General features: G+C 35.1%; 1 protein-coding gene across 1 annotated transcript in view; it reads left to right on the top strand.

Annotated features, from left to right (window-relative positions):
- LOC150093890 (sodium/potassium-transporting ATPase subunit alpha-like) overlaps window positions 1-22,055 on the top strand; it is a 315,026-nt gene that overhangs the window by 66,725 nt on the left and 226,246 nt on the right. The window contains exons 5-6 of the mRNA XM_090412547.1: window positions 4,328-4,441; window positions 7,057-7,309. Of these exons, the coding sequence (XP_090268673.1) occupies window positions 4,328-4,441; window positions 7,057-7,309 (367 nt within the window). The remainder of the gene's footprint in view (window positions 1-4,327; window positions 4,442-7,056; window positions 7,310-22,055) is intronic.

Raw genomic sequence — 22,055 nt, 5'->3', positions numbered from 1 at the left:
ACAGAAAGTGAAGAAGAATTACAAGAGATAACCAGCCATGTTTTTGAACATTAAAAAATATGGATTATACATAAACATACAAAAAACAAAAACAATGCTGTTATTTTTTTTTTTTCTGCTTCAACAAAACTAATCTCTAACAGTTACTTGCTATGGTGCTCAGGTTTTTTTATGTGCATCCCGCCAGTATGGTGTTGAATTAACACTATAGGACTAAGGATTAAATAATTTGAAATCCTACTAGAGACCAGTCATGGAACTTTTTCATGCCATTTCAGGCCTAGAGTAAGAAGGAGTCTGACTGTCTCACACTAGGCAGTGAAATTCATTTTCCACTTAATGACACAAATGTCCATACCTACAATAGGATTTGAAAGCACAATTTGTTCATTGGAGAACAGTGTTGTCCATATTCTTGCCTACATTTTCTTGTACACTAATAGCTAAGAACAAACTCAAAAACAACACTACACTTATTATTGTATTGTAAAGGCATAATTTTGACACTGAACAACATACATGTGTAGGATTACTTGTCCTGTAAGCTGTTCAGATTTAAGTTTTTGTATCTATCCATGAACCTATCACTGTTAATTTATTAATCATTTTGCTATTGCTATATGTATGGAAACATTTTGTGTGTGTTTGTGTGTTATACATTTCATATTCAAAATTTGCATTTATAACTTTTACATCTAGCTGCAGACTTGGATAATTTCCTCCCATTTTTTCCTTTTTTCCTCATGGGCAGTTAGTTCCTGCTTCCTATATAATAATCTCTTCTCTTCACCTTTCTGTTTTCTCTTAAACTCCTCTCTCTCTCTTTCTTCTTCTCTCTCTCACTCACTGGAATCAGAAGTAATATAGGAGCTGTCTTTTGTTCTGGCTAGATGAGCACTGGCCAGTCAAGTTCCACTTTAACTGTTTGACTCTGTAATATAAAAAAAGTTTTTTTTTGTTTTTGTGGTTTGTCCAATATCTCTATTCACCTTGTGTACTGTTTTAATTTCTGAGAGGCTTCTTTCCATTACTCTTTGGGAATTTGTGATCTTGTTTATTGTCTAAATTTGGGCTCCATATGCTTCTGTACCCTACATCGGGAGATGGACAAATTGTCCTTCGTCCACTGGCCAATTCACTAGCAGTTATTCTGGATCATCTTGTAGGTCTTGTTTCAGATAGGTGTACTCTTGGCAGATATTCATTGTTGATGCCATCAAATGAGATGGGGAATTTTTGATGTTAGTCATGATTTCTTATCATGTAGTTTCACAAGTTGACTTGTATTGGTCATCACCATCATTTCTGTGAATCTTTGATATTTTCAATAGTATATCATCAACTGTTTAAGATTGCTTAATGCGTTGTCTAAGATATTAATAGTTTTGTTGATTCATTCAGGTTTTCTAAACATGTCTAAGTATAATAGCACTTTGACTTAGAGAGAGAGAGCTAGAGTTGCCTTGTTTAATTTCTTTATTAATTGCAAAGTAATATACAGTAGAATCCCACTATAGTAAGTTCTGTTATAACAGACTCTTATTCAAAATAGTTTTCTCCTTTTTTGAATTAGGTACTATCCTTTTTGTATAAATGAAAACAGCTCAGAGTAATTTGTCTTATCATTCTTTTTCTTTCTCTCTTTCTCTGAATTAATCTGTGTGAACAAGAAAATGTATCATTTCTTAACTGAATTTTCTTCTCATTATGTAGCAGTTTTCATTAAAGCACAACAGATTTGTTTTGAAATAACTGGTAAACAAGAACAACATTCCAACAAGTAGCTTAAGTTTACATTGGATATCTTTGCACACAGAAAAAATCCTAAGTATAAAGTGAAAAATATACACCTCAGAATCATAGCTTAAATTTCTGGATAGTTATTTGACTTCAAAAGATGCAAAATTATATCACTGAGCTTCTGTCTTTCCTTTTGTATCTGACGATGTGGTCTTTGAGGCAATAAATTAGAAAACACTGCATTTAACTTTTGTTTCTTCTGTATAATCAACTTCAAACTTAGCTAAAATTTCACCAGCACAAAACCAGTCAGCTGACAAATCCTATTCAGAACAATAGCAGATCTCTTCTGTATGAAGAGACACCAATAAAACTTCCATTTTTCTAAAGTGACATTTTTCTTCAATGTACTTTAAAAGAGATGTTATGGGGAGAATCACCTCATTCTGATAAATTACAGACAGTTGATTAAATTCAGTTAGCATTTTTTCACTTCTAACTTATTTTTTAATTTTATTTGCTCTCTCTCACACACACACACTTATCAGCCCTACACTCATAACATCCCAAGTCCCATGACATGACATGACAGTGCCATGTGTAGGCAAGAGGCTAGAAAGAAGAAAGAAATTTGATGTGTTTATTGAATATATGAGGATTATAATCATTGAGGAAATTTTTTTTTTTGAGAACATTGTGAGGAACACTGTTCCAAAGAGCAGAATAGATAATGAAAGTGGAGGATCAGAAGGAGGAACTGAACTGTATAAAGGTGAATAGCAGCTGCTATTCACCTTTATACAGTTCAGTTCCTATCACACCGAACCAACTTCTTACATAATTCATACATAATTAGAGAAAGTGGAGGAATGGTAGTAGCCATTTCAGTGGAGCAGGGCTAATAGAAATAGAAATATCCCAGGTCCAGTAACCTTTGGCATGGGATATCAGACCTGACAAATGCATGTCCTGCCTTGCTTATGAATCACATCATGGAAGATATAATGAGGAAAGTTGAAGTGAAATGTTATTGCAGAGGGTGCCATTTGAGGTTCAGTGATGAATAACATTTCAGGTTTTGGATGTCTGTAGGTACTGTACATCATTGATATTAGAATTAAGATCTTGGATGTTAACAGAGTTAATCCGAGGTTTTTTTATTACATGAAATTGTGATGTGTTGGATTTGTCTGAATATGTAATTTTTTGCCATTGTTTTATATATTTTTGATGTTTTAGAGATTTTTTTTTTTTTGTGATTTTATGGTAGTTTTTTTGTTAACCACAGTATCTGTCATGGATGATGTAAAATAATTGGAAAATCTAAAGAGCAGGGACACACAGCAGAGGTAGAGGATTCAATGGTCACCATTCCTATATAGGAAGTTCCCAGGCTCCAATCCAAGTGGCTTTGGAGAGTGACCCTGCAAGCTGCTGACTCCCTCCAGGCACAACTTGGTAAAGTAAGAAGCAGAATTATTTAGCAGTTCATTAGGGAGTTACACTTTACTGTTGTACCCTCAGATGGAGGAGATAATGGCTCCATAGTAAAATAATTAGCATGCAGAACATGAAAAAGAAGCCTTCACCTGCACTACATTCAGGAAGAAGGGGAGGTAGAAAGAGATGTATTACTGTTCTACATTATGAGAGAAGGTCACTACCCAGACAAGTTTCGACCTTTTTTGAGGTCTCTTCAGTGAGTAGGCAGACCTAGATGTAAATACTAAGATTTCAATAGTCAGAGCTTGTAGCTTTACTGTACGAGTTGCAAAAAGGTGCACAAATACAATTACTAAAAATAAGAGCCAACAGGCTTCACTTCGGCGAAGTTAAATTATTCAAATTAAGTGGATATTGACACATTATTTCTTAGCCGAATAAGAAATTGAGAGAGAGAAAATCTAATCTAAGAGTTTCATGCTGAATATAGAAAACTATATAAAGTTCGGTGAGTCCAAGCGTAAGTCAACCTGGTAGTGCAATGCTAGGGCAACTAGTAGTAAAGGTGGAGCAAGATCTGATCACTGTTCTTAGTATTTTCTCATAATGTAAAACACAGCTCCTAGGAGATGTATTACTGTTCTACATTATGAGAGAAGGTCACTACCCAGACAGGTTTCGACCTTTTTTGAGGTCTCTTCAGTGAGTAGGCAGACCTAGATGTAAATATTAAGATTTCAATACTTTAAAACAATAATTTAAAACAGCTCCTAGGAGATGTGTTTTAAATTTATTAGTCTTTCTCTTGTTTGCTAGTATCTGCAATTCATAAATTTTCAATCTATCATCTTTAACACACTCCTTTGCACTCTCTCCACTGTATCTGCATCATCTCAGAAACCAGGAGACCAGATTAGTGCACAGTAGTCCAGGTGAAGTTGTATCAAATCCTTGTAAAGAGGCAAAATGACTTCTTTATCTTTGCATTAGTTTAATAGTTAATGATTAAACTAAAAATTTTGTAATTAATCAATAGATGCATGTATATTTGAAATTTGTGTGGCTTTTAAACATAACTGTGTAAATAAAAATGCAAAAATAAGAATTCTGGATTTATAAAGCTGAAATATAATTTCTTTTTCAGTTGTATTTAGGTATTGTATTAGCAGCAGTAGTTATCATCACAGGTTGTTTCTCATATTATCAGGAAGCTCGAAGCTCAAAAATTATGGAGTCTTTCAAAAACATGGTGCCTCAGGTATAGCCTTCATTTACTTTTGTAGTTTTTTTAATATTTCGAAAGCCACAAAAACAATATGTCTAATCAGATTTCATAATAAGTGTCATTACAGCTTGACATTTATGACAGAGCACTACAGAATTCAAGTTAACCTCTGATCTGATCAACATTTAATTTTGTATAGCTGGTGAATTGTTTCTTCACAGGACTGATATTCTGTCATTGTTCCCACTTGCAGAAATGAGGAATGCAATCAGCTCTCACTTAAAGATACTGTTATACTTAATTCACTCACAAATAAACTATTGTGCAGGTCAAAGCCTTGTATTATCATTGCTTTTATAAGGAAACCCACTGTAGCATTTGCTATATATATATAGAGAGAGAGAGAGAGAGTGAATTTACCTCCATGATGTCTGCTTGCAGGTGACTCACACAATATCTGTCATATCTCTCATTAAACAGTAATAGAGAGAGTAATAATGAGTGAAATGGGCTGGCTCTTCATTCTACTCATTATTACTCTCTAAGTGAAAAATGTAGTTTCATATCATTGCTAACAACTTGTCTTACCCAATTACCAGGGATGACTCCTTGTTCCCCGTCTACCTATCAAACAATCTTTGCAACCTACAAACCTCAATCTGTCCTCAGTGAGCATTCCACAGATCATTAACCATCACGATAACCTGCCTCTGGTTTCTCTCCACTACAGGACCATATTTTCATTGAGATAACGTAATATCACAAGTACCTCTGTTCTCACATCAGTTCCTGTCACCTTGGTTGAGAGACCCTTGCAAAGTGAATACCTAATGTAATAACTCTATTGTTTTGCTTTCATCACCTCATTATCATCAGCACTTATTAGTTATCCCTTCTGTAGTTATTCTTCCTGCTACTAACTACATAGTGAAGAACTCTCTGGGACCCTTTGGCCTATTCAACTAATTTCTTCTCATAATCTCATTTTGTTTTCCACACCATGCTGGTCATCTTTTTTGCCTGGTCCTTGTATTACTTGTGACTAGCTGATTACCTTTCCCCTTCTATGCCTTCCACAACATTTTTTTTTCAGCCTCGCCCCCTCTTAATATTACTCACTCATCTAACTCCTACCTGATTTATCCTCTTCACCTTGGGTATACAGTCTGATGTTGCTTCTTTCAGATAACCTTTGGCAATCTCTCATGCATTTCATCTTTCTCTTGCAGATTCTTATACCATGGCATGACTCATACATGTCTCCTAAACATGTCAGAATTGTCTGCCCTGTAGTTTCACATGTACCATTATATTTATGTTTTTTATAGTGAATTTCCTTTTTTTTATAGCATTGTGCTTATGGGGATTTGGTCAGGACTCTTTAGTAGTTGCTGTAATGGCATTTGATATAACAAGAATTGAATTGATATCTTGATATTTATCATTTATTAGTATTGATTATAGTTTCCACTCCTCTAACAAGCCCTGTTTTGTGCTTGCATGTTCTTCATGGGAGATCTTTTAGAAAATTAAAATACACATGTCAAATGGTATATAGCTCATAATGTGAAACAATTGTTGTGGGAGGGGGAGATATGGCAGATTGAGTTCTTAATTACTACAAAAAAAATTGAACAATCTTTCATTGAAAGAAAAATACAGTTCTGAACCTTAAAGGAGAGAGAGAGAAGAGGTGGGAAGAAAGTGCAGATGACTGGTTTACATTGACTTTTAGAGAATACCTGCAACTAAAATTGCAACTTTTAACGATTCTTTGAAAGAACACTGTAGTGTTCAAATTATTTCAGATCCAGAAGTTTTACTTTCAACTCTTAGAAAATGAAACTTCTCTAATGAATTAAAGAACAAGGCCAAAAATTCATTCGCCACTTGTCTGTTTACTCACCTGTGGTGAGTGGGTGAGTAGATTGCTTGGAGCCCTGTATATATTTATATATATATATGTATGTGTGTGTGTGTGTGTGTGTATGTATACAGGGCTTGAAAAATGCTCTCACTGCTCATCTGTGATAATTGAGAATTTTTAGTTGATATGTAAAAAAAATGAAGAAATGCTAAATCTGTGTTATGTTGTGAAATTTTATATGTTTACACACTTATTAGGGAAAGCAGGTCATTATAAATACCTGTTTTGTTGATTATTACTGATTTTGTTATCATGGAATATGCCCAATGACCAAAATAGGATGTGGATGTGTCTTTAGAGAGCATACTGTAAGATAATAGTTAATCATGGCATGATCTAAAATATCTATCCAGATGACATCAGTAATTAGTTTTTCTTACCTAGCGATGCCATATGCAAAATTTGACCATTAATAGCAGATATTAAAACTTGCAAAGTTGAGAAAGAAATATTTATTTTCCAAAAATATTTTATTATCCTGATCGTCTTGACAATACTGGCTGGAAAATACCAGTAAATATGCTGGCCTCATTGCATATCAAAACTTTGACTGTGCTGTAGATTTGTCATAATTAAAAAGCATTGTGTGTGTGTGTGTGTGTGCGTGCGCAGTTTAGCAGAACATCTTTAAATGTTAATTAAAACTGAATCTAAGGAACTGATACTTTTTAAAATGTTTCTTGTTTTTGCTATTAGTTTAAATATTTTTTTCTCCCATTAGTATGCTACAGTTATTCGAGATGGTCAAAAACTCACAATGCCAGCTGAAGATGTAGTGGTGGGAGATATTGTTGAAGTGAAAGGTGGAGATAGGATTCCTGCAGATATCCGGGTGACCTCATCTCAGAGTTGTAAAGTTGACAACTCATCTCTTACTGGAGAATCTGAGCCTCAGACAAGGTCACCAGAACTAACTAATGATAATCCCCTGGAAACTAGAAACCTGGCTTTTTTTTCAACTAATTGTGTTGAGGGTAAAAATTCATTTTTATTACATATCATTTTCTTATACATCAGTAAGTTTATGGATTTATTTATTTAAAAAAAAATAATGTAATATTTGTACCAGTGTGAAATGAAGTCCCCCCCCCCCATCCACTGAATTGCCAACTGATAAGGCTAAAAATAAATTATTTACATATTAAAAATTATTTTAGAAAAAATACTGGCCAAAAAAACACCTGAATATTTTTGAAAACAAAATTGATTGCCATAATTTTAGAACTATCAAATTAAGTGATTTTTATTTTCTGTTATTGAAGACTGAACTTTATGATTTGGCCAGATATAGTATGAGATAGAAAAGAATGCAATAAGTGATACCCAGTAAATGTACATGGAAATATGAAATAGCAGGAACAGAAAATAGAACTAAGTACAGACTATTAATTAAAATGCTATGAACTAAAATCTAACATAAAGAGAGAAAAAAACTGTAATATACATAACAAGTCTGCAGTATGAATGATGGTGTGCCAGCTGATTGTTTTGGTAATTTCATCAGATTATAGAAGAAGAAAAACTAATTACAAGGTAGCCACATGAAGCTTACTGGATGACTAGATAGTACTGTAGTCCCTCCCTCATCCGCAGTCAATCCTGGTCCGAAAATATTAAATGGAAAATTCCAGAATAAACAATTTATAATTACATCAGCACAGTGGATATTACATCCAACATTATTTCAAAGCTAAATTTGTAGAAACTATGAAAGTTTCGTAAGTTCACCTGAGAGCTTGCGATAGTACAATCCTCGGTATCCCCGAGTTGCCTTAGCTTGCACTACTTGAATTAAGTAATTAAGGCAACTCAGGGATATCCAGGATTGTATTGTTGTAAACTCTCAGGTCAACTTACGAAACTTTTATAGTTTCTACAAACATTTGGCTTTGAAATAATGTTGGATCTAATATCCACTTGGCCTGTGGAATGTTTCATCGCCGAAATGAAGCTGTTCAGCTCTTTCTTTTAGTAATAGACAATTCATAAGTTTAAATTGCACATCATTCTGAGTAGTTATCAGATCAACTGTTGTGATATCGCAGTGCAAGAGTAGTGATACTGGCAATTTGTATATGCCAAAGAGAAGCTGTAAAGTGCTTCTTTTTAAGTGAAAAAGGTGAAAGTTCTTGACTTCATAAAATAATAATAATAAAAAAATAAAATATATGCAGAGCTTGCTAAGATTCCTTTTTTTTTAATGTTGGGCCCATACACAAGAGATTGGTTGATCAACCTATAGTACATTAGTACCATATATGGATAATGGGTAGAGAAAGGAGAAACTTTGTTTACATACATCAGGGGGAAGACTGTTCCACAGAAGGAGGGAAAGAAACTTGTTCTGTCGGCTTCAACATGTACTGTGAAAGGATGTTGGGCAGCAGTCGTATGTGTTCCAATGGGCTTAGTACTAAGTGAGGGAATTATTGATGCTATTTCAGATGAACATTTGCCATGGAAATATTTATAGAATACACAAATTCAGAGACCAAACATTCGTGTGAAAGTGAGGGGAGTGAGTTGGTAAGAGGTGAGTTATTTATCAATCTAATTGCTCTCCTCTGTATTGAGTCAAGCATTTTGAGGGAACTTTTAGGAGCTCCACTCCAAATGTGAGAGCAGTATTCGATAGCTGGGTGGATTTGTGATTTGTATAAGGTTGTATATGGTATTGACAACAAAATCATTAGGATTATTAAATCTCTTTATTCCTCATCTGATATGAGAATTGAAATTAAAAATTACAGCAGTGAACTGTTCCGGGCAGAACGGGGGGTAAGACAGGGATGCATCTTGTCCCCTCTTCTTTTTAATTGTTTTCTGGAATAGTAGTTGGTGGACTAAGAATAAATAACTTACATTTCGCTGACGATATCGATCTTCTGGCAGAAAGTGGAGAAGAATTACAAGAGATAACCAGCCGTGTTTTCGGAACATTAAAAAAATATGGATTATACATAAACCTATAAAAAAACAAAAACAATGATAACCTCAAAATCAGACATTGAATTCTTAAAGATACAAATTGGCAATAAGCAAATTGAGATTGTAAAGAAGTTCACTTATCTAGGAAGCACGTTGAGTCAAGATGGTCATTCAAAAACCGACATTAAATACTGAATTGCTAAGGCAGCCGTGGCCCTACAGAAGTTAAAACCATTGTGGGGAGATAACAGAATAGCAATCACAACCAGACTAAGACTAATTGACACCTTGATGAGTTCTGTCCTTTTGTATGGTTGTGAGGCCTGGACTTTATTGAAGGAAGATGAGAGGAGACTCCTGTCTTTCAAAATGAAAACTTACAGAAGACTTTTGAGAATTCCCTATATCGCTCACGAAACCAATGAAAATGTCTGAAAACTGATTGACTCAATAGATGGGAGAAAAAGGGAAAATATTCAGAAGAAGACAGATGAAATGGTTCGGACATGTGGAGAGGGCTAATGGCATTCTAAAGCAAACCCTAGAAGGAATCATTCTGGGATCGAGGGTTAGGGGCTGACCTCGATTAAAATGGACTGATAACATCAAAAAATGGACAAATTCCTCCCTTTCTCAACTGACATCAAGAACAAGAGACCGAGACGACTGGAGGAGGCTAGCAAAGAGTATCCATGAATGACCCAACGGTTCATTTAGGACTATGGGAGAAGAAGATAATGTTATCAGCTGTTCAGGGATGAAGTAATGTCTTGAGCAAAAGAAAAATCCTAGTTTTTTGGAAGTGGAGGGTGCAATATGTGTGATATGTTTATGCTAGGAGAGGCCTGATGTCAGGGTAATTCCAAGAAGAGAAATCTCATCTTGTCTGGAAATTTGAGTGTTATGAAAAATAATACTGGGGGGAAAGGGTTCTTTTTTGTGAGAAATAAGACACTTGGGTTTTACTAGCATTGAAGTTGACGAGGTTATCTGAGAGCCCCATTGGAGGATGGCTTGGAGGTTAGAATTGAAGGTGGTGGTGGTTGATGTTCTGTAGGTTGAAGTGAGTTGTATAAAGTAAGGTTTGTCAAATGAAAGGGAGGAGTGCAATGTGCTATCATCTGCAAAACTGTGTATTGGGTTGGAGGTTAACTGAAGTAGGTCATTGATATATAGTAGGAAGAGGGTTGGTGAGATGACAGAACCTTGTGGAACCCCAGCATTAGCTGGATGGTGATAGGATAAGGAACCGTCTACCATCACATGTAGTTTGCATCCAGATAGAAAGCTGGCAATCCAACTGCAGAAGTTCTGAGACAAACAAAATGATAGGCGTTTACTTAGTAAGCCTTTGTGCCAGATCCGGTCAAAAGCTTTAGAGATATCAAGTTCAACCACTTAAGATTTGCCAAATTTCTCCATGGCATTTGTCCAGAGATGGGTGATATATGAGAGTAGATCTCCTGTTGTTGCACAGTGACGGAATCTTTACTATGGTTAGTTAATAGCTGGATGCTTTCATTGTAGTGTAGGAGTTAAGAATTTATGGCTTTCTCTATCTCTTTAAGGAATGAGGTGAGTGAAATAGGGCAGTACTTAGATGGCAGTAATTTGTTGCCATTATGGGCTTGAATATAGGCCAATTTCCAGGCTTTGGGATAGATACTGGTGGAGAAAGAGAGTATGTGCAGGTGGCATAGGATAAGAGTCAGTTCTGATGCACAGACATTCATGCGTGCATTGTAGGCAAAATGTGAAGCCAGGAGATTAGCTTTTTCTGTGGGTGATGATGCATTTGAGCCATCTGGGTATGATAGAGGTGTGAATAGTGTAGGGCAAAAGTTACGACCAGTTGTTTTGCAAGAAACCAAAAGGCACAGCTGCCATTTGGGCAGGCTGCAAGTTTCCTGCTTTTTGCCCATTCAAATTCTATTTTGGAAGCATTGATAGTTTCTTGCATTTATTTCAGGCTTCAGTGTAAGCATTGAATGAGGATGGAGTTCTTGATTTGAGCCAGTTGTGGTATGCTTGATTTTTTATTTGTACAGCCTTGGCACATCTTTTGAAGAACCAGGGTTTAGTCAGGGGACAGCAGTTCTGAGAAGTGTGGGGAATGGTGATACGTTCAGTGCATATGTTTGGATTGGAAGATCGGAAACAGTAGTCCAAACATGGGAATGAAGCATAGTAGTCTCGGAAGCTGTCGCACTTGTCACTGTTATAAGGCCAAACTACTTTTGTGTGGGAGTGATTGTGTAAGTGTTGTTGCATGGGGGAGGAGATGAGCACTAGATTGTGGTCAGAATTACCCAGGGTGCTCACTACATTTACTTTGTATTTGGAAGGGTCATTGGTAAGGAAGAGATCTAGGGTATTTGGGGAGTGCTTCAGGTTATCTGGTATTCTGATTAGCATGTGAACAATTTGTGTAAGGTCATTAGCAAATGTTTCAGCATCTCTGCCTGCAAGATCTGTACAACTGGAGAAGGAAAGCCAGTTGATGTTATGGGCATTAAAATATCCTAGGAGGATGATTTTGCTGTTACGAGAGTGGGACTGGAGAAAATTAATTTTTAAGGAGAGGAAGTTAAACATCTTAGAGTGGTTGGTGGCATTAGGAGAGGGATAAAAACAGCAGATGAATTTGATGAGTGGGGAAGGGATATTTTCAACTAAATAAGGTCAAAATTTGACGATTCTAGGTTAGATGCCAGTGGTGGCTCGTACATAAGCACTGCGAGACTGCAGCACCCACAAGGAAAAAATTAAAAAATTAAATTTTGTTTGTGTTTATAAATAATAACAAAGCTTACAACATTATATAAATGCAGTACAACATGTTAAAGGTTACAGCTTATGTTTTGACATTGATTGAATAGTAATAATTGGAATTGTTCGATTAATGCTTTAGATTATGAAACAAATGCACTGCGATCTAACGCCGATATTCGTTTACTCTTGTCATTGCACGTTACGTCATTCCAACTGTAACTGCTCAGATGGCAGTGTATTTTTAATATGCTTACGTACCTTATTTCTGTGAGATATGAAACGTTTATTATTGGTGCGTGTGTGTGGTGAACTATTTTTTGTAAATTTTATTTTGTTAAAATAACATATAATTATTTATTTATTATAGGTACAAGGCTGAATTATGACGAGTGTCACTGTTGAAAATATGAAAAGAATAATATTTTTTCAATTATCGTTACACGAAACAAATGCACTGCAATCTAACAACAGTATTCGTTTGCTGTCGTTGCACGTTACGTCATTCGATGCACTGCCGCTTGGGCATTGTATCTTATGCCTGCGCTCGTTATTTCTGTGAGATATGAAACGTTTATTATTGGTGCGTGTTCGTGGTGAACTATTTTTTTGTAAATCTTATTTTATTTTGTTAAAAAGGCATATAATTATTTATTTATTATAGATATAAGGCTGAATTATGACGAGTGTCACTGTTGAAAATATGAAAAGAATTATATTTTTTCAATTATTGTTACACGAAACAAATGCACTGAGATCTAACGCCGATATTCGTTTGCACTTGTCATTGCTATTGATATGAAACTTTTGTTATTGGTGTTTGTTCGTGGTGAGGATGAAATATTTTTAATAAAGCAATTTATAATATGTAAATTTATTTATTAATAAATTCGTTACTGATTAGGAAAAGAAAGTTTTTTTTTTTTTTGTATATGCAGCACCCCACTTAAAATTTTCACTGGCCGCCACTGTGATGTATGTCAGAGTGAATATATGTGCCACCCTTGGGTCGAAAGGAGTTAAAGTGTGTAGTTTGGAAGGTTGAGATGGATAGTGCTGGGTGAGGGGGGGGGTGATTTGAGTTTCTGCTAAAAAGAGTAGGTTAGGTTTGGTGGATTGCAGATGGTAGTGGACACTAAGGTTGGAGTTGAGGCCAGGGATGTTAGTGAAGTGGATGTGCAAGGTTCTGTGGAACATAGATTTGACCACGAGGGTCTTGCACATTTCCTATGCAGTGTGCCTGCATACTGGTCTTCATGGTGTCTGCTATTGCTGTCATCACTTGATTTTTGTACTAATTTGACTTGTTTATAGTCGATGATCTGTCTGTTGTCTCTATTTTGGTATTTTTCTTCAAAGGCAAGTTGATCAAGTGTCCTTTAACTTGTTATTTATCACCGTTATTAATTTGGATGTGCTTGTCAGTGGTGTTACAGGTCACTTTTACAATACGTGGAAAGCTCATTCTGCCCTTTCTTTTGTTTATGGGTCCGAAACGATGGCTTCTAGCAAGATTCGTGGGATCGAAGTTGCATTCTCCTGCTAATTTGCTGATTTCTTCTTTTAATGATTTATCATTTTCTGTCAGAAAGTTCAAAATAACGGCATTGAGTCTCCTGTTTTCGGCCTCGATCGACTTGTGGACAAGGGTGTACTTGCGATTGGGTGCTGGTCATCGAGTAGCTCAAGCTTGGTTTCAGCGTTCGGATTTTCGAAAAGAAAATTTCGATCATGATATTAAGGTGGTGTTAGAGGTTTTTGACTTGTTTGCCTAAGTTCAGTAGCTGTTTTACAGAAGGAAGGCACAGCGAACAGAAAAAAGCTTGGTTGAGATTAATAAAAAGCTTGTGCACTGATTCATCTGTTTTTGTGCAGGAAGCATATAGCCAGTAGCAACGGAAATCGCACAATATACCTTTTTTTTTTTTAGGTAACTTTGGTTTTACAGCTGCGGCAATTAATATTGTCATTCAGTTTGTTGGTGATTGGTGCTATGCTGATGAGACCCGAGGTTCGTCATTGGGCTTTGTTGCTGCCATCTTTACTTCGTACGGTAAGACATAGCATGTGCTTTCACGTGGCTGTTTTTCAATTGTAAGGATAGCTGATGTGATGGACTATGGGTACTTAAAAGTTGTGCAGAAGTAATCGTCTCCTTAATACCCTCTGTTAGTTTTCCATTTACTGATTATTTTGCACAAAAAACACTTGCAATAATGATAAAATGTGGGAGACAAGTTTAACTTAGTGTATTCGTAGGTGCCACCTGTGAATCCTATGACCACCAGTGAATCCATTCACATTCATATAACGTTTATTACAGTAATTCTCGTAGAAAGGCTTATACATTGGTTGCACATGATTACTAATTAACTTAAGGAATTCACAACGTATACTGGAATATAAATTAAAATAAACTTTAATATTTAAACTTTATTACAGTATATTGTTATAATTGTTATATTTTATTATTAGTTATTGTTGTTAATCTCTTACTGTGCTTAATTTATAAACTAAACTTTAAATTAAATTAAGTAATAGGAAAAAACAGTATAGGATTTGAACAAGAAGCTACCGTCCGAACAGATCTTGGAGAAACTGAGTATTTCACAATAGGTAAAGGGGTGCAACAAGGATGTATTTTATCTTCGTACCTGTTTAACTTGTGCAGTGAATATGGAAAGGCTGATGTAGTCTTCAGTTGGAATTAAAATTGGTGGAACAAATATTAATAATTTGAGGTGTGCTGATGATACCACCTTTGCTAGCAGGAGCAACTTATTATGAAAGTTGAAGAAGAAAGTGCTAAATATGGCCTTAAACCTAGCCTCAAAAAGACAAAAGTTATGGCAACATGTGAATTTAATGATTTTGAAGTAGAAGGGGAGAAAATGGAAGTAGTTAGCAATTTTTTGCTCCTATGATCCCGAATTGATAAAGAATGGGTATTGTACTGAAGAAGTTAGAAGATTATTACTCGAAAAGAAAGCAATAACAAATTTAAGCAAGATCTTTAAAGATAAAGAGATTAGCCTTACAACAAAAATCAGAATCGTGAAGGCATTCCCTTTGGTACTGTGTATGGATGTGAAAGTTGGACCCCGAGAAAGAGTGAAAGAAGGAAGATAGATGCATTTGAATTATGGGTTTGGAGACGCTTACTAAGAATAATCTCTCTTAAGACTAATACATTTATTCCAGCAATGCTCCAGCACCATTATCCCATCCCTGTAGTAGTTCTCAGTAATATCTGTAAAATAGCTATCTGTAGCTGCAATCATCACCTCTTGATTTGAAGAAAAACGCTGACCAGCGAGGAAGAGTTTTAGTTTTGGGAAGAGATAGAAGTCAGAGGGAGCCAAATCTGGGAAATAGGGTGGATGTTCCAACAATTCATAGTGCAGATCCCTTAATTTTTCCCATTGCCAAAACTTCTGTGGGCAGGTGCATTGTCCTGATGAAAGATGATTTTTTTTCTTCTGCAAACCGGGTCTTTTCTCATGGATTTTTTCGTCTTGTCCAGTTAAAAGATCAGAATAATATTTCCCAGTTATTGTTTTACCCTTTCAAGATAATTAATAAACAAAATGCCTTTAGAATCCGAAAACACTGAAGCCGCACCCTTTCCTGCTGATGGAACTGACTTTGTCTTCTTTGGCGCTGAACAACCGGCTTCTATCCACTGTTTTTCTCTTCTTTCTTCTATCAAACAGCTTCTATCTGCTGTTTGGATTCTGGTGTGTAATGGTGAATCCAAGTCTCATCCATAGTAATAAATCAATGCACAAAATCAATTTTATTGTTAAAATGCTCCAAGTTCGTCAAAATGGCCATGTTCAGAGATTTTTATGTGAGTGTGTTTTTGATCTACTGTGAGCAAGTGCAGCATCCATCTTGTGCAAAGCTTTTTCATTTGCAATTCTTCATGCAAAATATATCCTACATGTTCTTTTGAAATGCCTATAGTCTAAGCAATTTCATGTACTTTGACTCGCCTTTTATCTATACCATATTGTGCACTTGAACAATGATTTCTGGTGTTGTTACACTTTTTGGACATCCTTCACGTGGATCATCTTCAAGGTTGGTACGGCCATGTTTAAACTCGGCAGCCCATTTCTTAATTGTCGAAAATGAAGGAGAAGAGTGCCCATAAACTTTTATGAACTTCGAATGAATTTCTTTTGGCGTTAAACCTTCATTTCAAAGAAGTTTATAACTGCACGATACTCAATTTTATCCATTATAAGGGATACAGACAACACTTTTGCTTCATACAGCTATATAAAACAAACTACTTGATAGAATTACTTGCAATTTCACATGGATGCTTATCGCAGATGTACCAACTTAGAAAAAAAATCTTGTTTCGATAGTGTTTCCATCTATGGTCTAGGCTGAGAACTTTTCAGATCACCCTCGTACTTTGGACATATTTTGTGAGCAAATCACAGCCTCAAGAAGATGATGCTTGCTAAAGTTGATGGATGCAGGAGAAGAGGAAGACCATGAATTAGATGGGTGGATGGAGTTAAAGAAACAACTGGAATGCATCTGGAAATTCTGAAAGATATTGCCAGGGACAGATCTGAATGGAGAGCATATGTTCATAGAATCACCAAGAGTCAAACAACTCGATGGAACATAACACACACACACCCGATTCGTGGAGTGTCTTGGAACATATTCCCCCTCCTCCTGTGTAAGGGGAGGGGGGAATATGTTCCCAACCAAATTCTATTTACTACTCTAAGTAGAATTTGGTTGGCTTTGAGAATAAGGGAGAATAATTAATTATATTTAATCACCATTAGGTGAGATTTGGTAAATTTTTTGTGCATTTATCTTGTGTTGGTCATTTCTTATTGCCAGGGATTCTGATTTAAGAAAACAAATACAGTTTGTTTTCTTAAATCATGTTCATGTTATTAACATTCTTTTGTTTATACTTTTTCTTTTGGCTTGACATAGATCTGGAGTGGGAATATTGCAGTTATGGTCAATGTTCAGTTAAACATAATTTTAAAGAACGAATAGTAGAACTGATATAACTGGTACTGCACCAGACAAATTAATTTTGTAAACAACATTGTGGCATAGTAATATTAATAAAGTTTGTGCTTTATTACTGGTGGTGAAGACAATTTTGTAATTAGAATATGTTAAGATGTTTGGCTTGATAGATGTTATGAATATTTGGGAATTTTAAGATTTTACAAATTTTGCATTTATTGCTTTGGGATGTGGAGGCATAATGGATGACACAGTTCTGTATATTTTCATACATTTCAAGTTTGTGCTTTCTTGATTTAGGGCAGCAGTGGATAATGAATATTTAAGCATTAATAATTTTTATATGAATGTGACTAAACATTTTATACAGTATGGTGGATAGGAAAAGAAGTGAAAGCATTTTCAATCCTTCTGGGTTTACAGTATGCATTTGTGATGATTTGATCTTGTTGGAGTCAAATTTAAAAAGTTGATGGCTTTTTCTTCCTCTTATTTGTGGCTAAAGGTATCTAAAGAATTAATTATAACTAATTAATAATGGAAACGTTAATTTAATTTTTATTTTTAGAATTTTCAGATATGTTTCATAGCCATTATCAATACAATTATAAGAAAACAATCATTACAATAAAGTGATCATCAATTCAGTTGAAAGTGTTTGATATTATATGCACTATTGGCTGCAGGAGAATAGCTCCATCTGTATTGATCCCAAATGAATTACAATAAAAAAATTTAGTTCATAAATTATTTTTAAATATAAACAAAAAAATTATATAAATTAAGGAACACATGAATGGTCCTTTCTTTTAGTGTTGCACGGTGATCAGCATTCATTTTAGAAATTATGGACTTTACAACCGTGTTATAAATAACTCTTAATTTCCCGACGTTTCGATCTTCATATTAAGATCATCATCTGCAGCATATACAGATATACAGGACAAGCTGAGTTACATTACATACAGTAAGCTATAGAAACAATGATTTTATCACAGGTTATTCTACTGGCATGACCTCTATTGGAAAAAACAATCAAACGTACAAATTAATTTATTATTTAGAAACTACATCAAGCTAAATTCTATTTATGATAACATGATCAAACATTCTTTCTTATTGTTACTGAAAGAAAACAATGATGTCCTATTTTTAGCATTACGATTGTTATTTTTGATTTAGGATCCTGGATTATCTACAGTCCTGTTTATAGTTATTCTTAGAGAGGAAGGTTCCGTCGGTTGAATATGTGCCTTCCATATGTTTGGGATTTTTAGACCATCATTATTGTTCAGATTGGGGTGGTTGATAATAATCTCACAGGCCTCCTTAAATTTGCGTTCATACCATGTGTTTAAGTGATGTAAACAACTGGTGCTTTTCCAGTCAATTTTATGTAAGCTGTTCAGGGCATGATAAGAATGGCCAGCTTCACCATAGTTATTATATTTAATGTGTTGTTTATGTTCTTTTTGTCTGATAGGAATTGCGCATCCTGTTTCCCCTTTCCCCTATGTATGGTATGTCACAGGTGCAATAAATACAGTATACTCAGTGGTGAGCTATAAGGGGCTCGCGTGAGCCCTTTGTTAAATTTTTCTCAAATTTGCGAGCCCCTTGTTCTTCTTGTTTACTTTTTTATTTTTTCAAAAAAAAATTTTTTTTTTGAAAATATTAAGCGACAAACTCATACAGTAACCTAACAAAAATTAGCCTATTCGGCAGTATAGATTATTCGGAATTATTGTTTCAACTCCTCTATAACGAATGCACCCAAGTTTGAAAATAAAATAAACGCATGCGCTATCTTTACCCTTCTCTCTTCTGGTAGCCAATCGTATGGTAAAACCAGTAGCCAATCAAATGTATTATAAAAGATTTCATTCTTATTATATTTTGATAGTTGAAAATGTTTTTCTTATGTAAGATAAATGAACACAGTTGAATGTGTGCAAATATTTCATGTTTAGATCAAGAAATATGTTTAAAAATGGCCTTTGGAGATTGATTGTTCTCTCATACTTTTTGATTGGAATTTGTACACAAGCTGTATTAATAAAAGTTTTTGTGTGAAATACGTTTTTTTTTTTTTGCTCGACGATGCGAGCCCTTTGTTAAAATTTCCATAGCTCACTACTGGGTATACTCCAGGGTGGGCCAGCAGAGGGAGTGGGTCTTTGGATGAGTTGAGTAAGCTTTTTAATTTTGCAGGAGGTTGAAAGGTGGCTTTGAGGTTATATTTTTGAAGTATTTTGTTTATTTTATTTGATGTCCCTTTAATGTAAGGAATGGTTATAGTTTTATTGTAGTCTGATTTATCTTTGTTTTTTTATTGAGGTCTTGTAGAGAATTTTGTTAATAGTGTTTTGGCTGTAACCATTTTTTAGAAAAGTATTGCTGATAACTTTAAATTCGTCTTTCAGCGCATGTTCATGGGAGCAGATCTTCAAAGCCCTGTTTTTAGAGTATTAATGACACCTAGTTTTTGTGTTGGGTGGTGATAGGAGTTTATATGTATATATTGCCAATATGTGTCGGTTTCTGGTAAACGGTGAAGAAAAGATTGCCAGAAGTGTATCTAGAAACGGAAGTGTGTTCTGTTTTTCAATCTCAATTGTGAACTGTATGCGTTTGTGTTGTTTGTTTAGGTGGCTAGGGAAGGTGTCTAGTGTCTGGCGGCCATGGGACCAGATCGCAAAAACATCGTCAAAATATCTAAGCCAGACTTTGGGTTTTAATGGAGAGGAATCTAAAGCATGTTGCGCAAAATGTTCCATATAAAAGTTAGCAATAGGGGGCCAGACACTAGACACTTTCCTTAGCCACGTAAACAAACAACACAAACGCATACAGTTCACAATTGAGATTGAAAAACAGAACACACACTTCCTTTTCCAGATACACTTGTCACACATTTTCCTTCTGGCAGTCTTTCCTTCACTGTTACCAGAAACTGACACATACTGGCCAATATATACACAAAAACTAGGTGTCATTAATACTCTAAAAAAACAGGGCTTTGAAGATCTGCTCCAATGAACATGTACTGAAAGACGAATTTAAAGTTAACAGCAATACAATACACTATTAACAAAATTCTCTACAAGACCTCAAAACAAAGATAAACCAGACTATAAAACTATAACCATTCCTTTCATTAAAGGGACATAAGATAAAATAAACAGAATACTACAAAAATACAATCTCAAAGCTGCCTCTAAACCTCCTGCAAAATTAAAAAGCTTACTCAACTCATCTAAAGACCCACTCCCTCTGCTGGCCCACCCTGGAGTATAACGTATTTATTGCACCTGTAACATACCATACATGGAGGAAACAGGATGCACAATTCCTATCAGACAAAAAGAACATAAACGATATGTTAAATATAATAACTATGATGAAGCTGGCCTTTCTGATCATGCCCTTGAACACCTTACATAGAATTGACTGGAAAAGCACCAGTTGTTTACATCACACTAAAACATGGTATGAATGCAAATTTAAGGAAGCCTGTGAGATTATTATCAAGCACCCCAATCTGAACAATAATGATGGTCTAAAAATTCCAAACACATTTGACCCACAGAATAAGAGTAACTATAAACAGGACTATAGATAATCTAGAATCCTAAATCAAAAATAACAATTGTAATATAAAAATAGGACATCATTGTTACTGAAAGAAAACCATCTATAAGAAAGAATGTTTGCGCATGTTATAAATAGAATTTAGCTTGATGTAGTTTCTAAATAATTAATTTGAATGGTTTTTTTTTTCACTAGAGGTCATGCCAGTAGAATAACGTGTGATCAAATCATTGTTTCTGTAGCTTACTCTGTGTAATGTAACTCAGCATGTCCTGTACATTTGTATATGCTCCAGATGATGATCTTAATATGAAAATCGAAACGTCGGGAAATTAAAAGTGTTATTTATAACACTGTTGTAAAGTCCATAATTTCTAAAATGAACACATGAATGGTGAATATTAGTCAGTATGAATTTTCCAAATTCAGGAAATTTAAGGCAATGCTTCACAGCTTTCTTTGTACAGTTTTTCCAGAAGAAAATGACTTTTTTTGTAACACTTTGGGTTGGTTTGCTAATCCAGATTTATTGTGTTCTAAAAGTGAAATATATTATGGATATTTTTCAAGATGAATTGGTGCAGAATGATTGGTCTGTCCATAATAACATAAGCTGCAAGACCTGGGGATTTTGTATATCTGTGAGATATTTGTCTTTAGGATGGATAAGGGAGGCATTAAGTTTACTAATTGGATGAAAAGAGACTACTAATTCAATCTTTTGATGGAGTAATCTTGCTATTTAAACTGAGAGTAACATATGGAATGAAACTTTTGTCAACTTCTTCTTGAGGCAGGCTAAGACAATTTCTATAATTATTTTATCAGTAGTTTTTGTATTATAGCTAATTAGAGACAAAGGTTGTTCTGATTTTAGTTCTTTATTCAGAAGAGAATCTGTGGAATATATTTTATGAGCTCTGCCTACTTGAGATTTGACTACAAATTATATATTTGGTTTAATCCTTTATCTGAGTGTAAGCAAACAAAGTTTGCACCTGAAGTATTTTCAGGACTGTGGCAAAGGTGGTATAACTTCTCATCATTTGCCTTAGTATCCCATAATGCAAATTATGGGATACTAAGCACATCTCCTTGCTGACATGTATAATGTTATGCATTAAGGGAAAGGGTCACTATGCAGACCGGTTTTGACCTTTATTAGGGTCTCATCAGTGGGAGCCAGACCCAGAAGTGATGATACTACAGTGGAAGTAATGGAGAAGTCATATTTCCATATACAGTTGCCAACTGGTATATGGAAATATGACTTCTCCATTACTTCCAACTTAGTATCACCACCTCTGGGTCTGGCTCCCACTATGAGACCTCAATAAAAGTCAAAACCGGTCTGGGTAGTGTCCCTTCCCTTATACATCTCCACAAGGAGATGTCCTTTGCATTATGGTATACTAAGGC

This window comes from Typopeltis vanoorti, chromosome 23 (assembly GCF_054136105.1).
Source record: "Typopeltis vanoorti isolate ZY-2024b chromosome 23, IOZ_Tvanoo_1.0, whole genome shotgun sequence".
Classification (NCBI taxonomy): domain Eukaryota; kingdom Metazoa; phylum Arthropoda; class Arachnida; order Uropygi; family Thelyphonidae; genus Typopeltis; species Typopeltis vanoorti.
The sequence above is the reverse complement of the archived record's forward strand: the minus strand, read 5'-3'. Positions and strand labels throughout refer to the sequence as shown.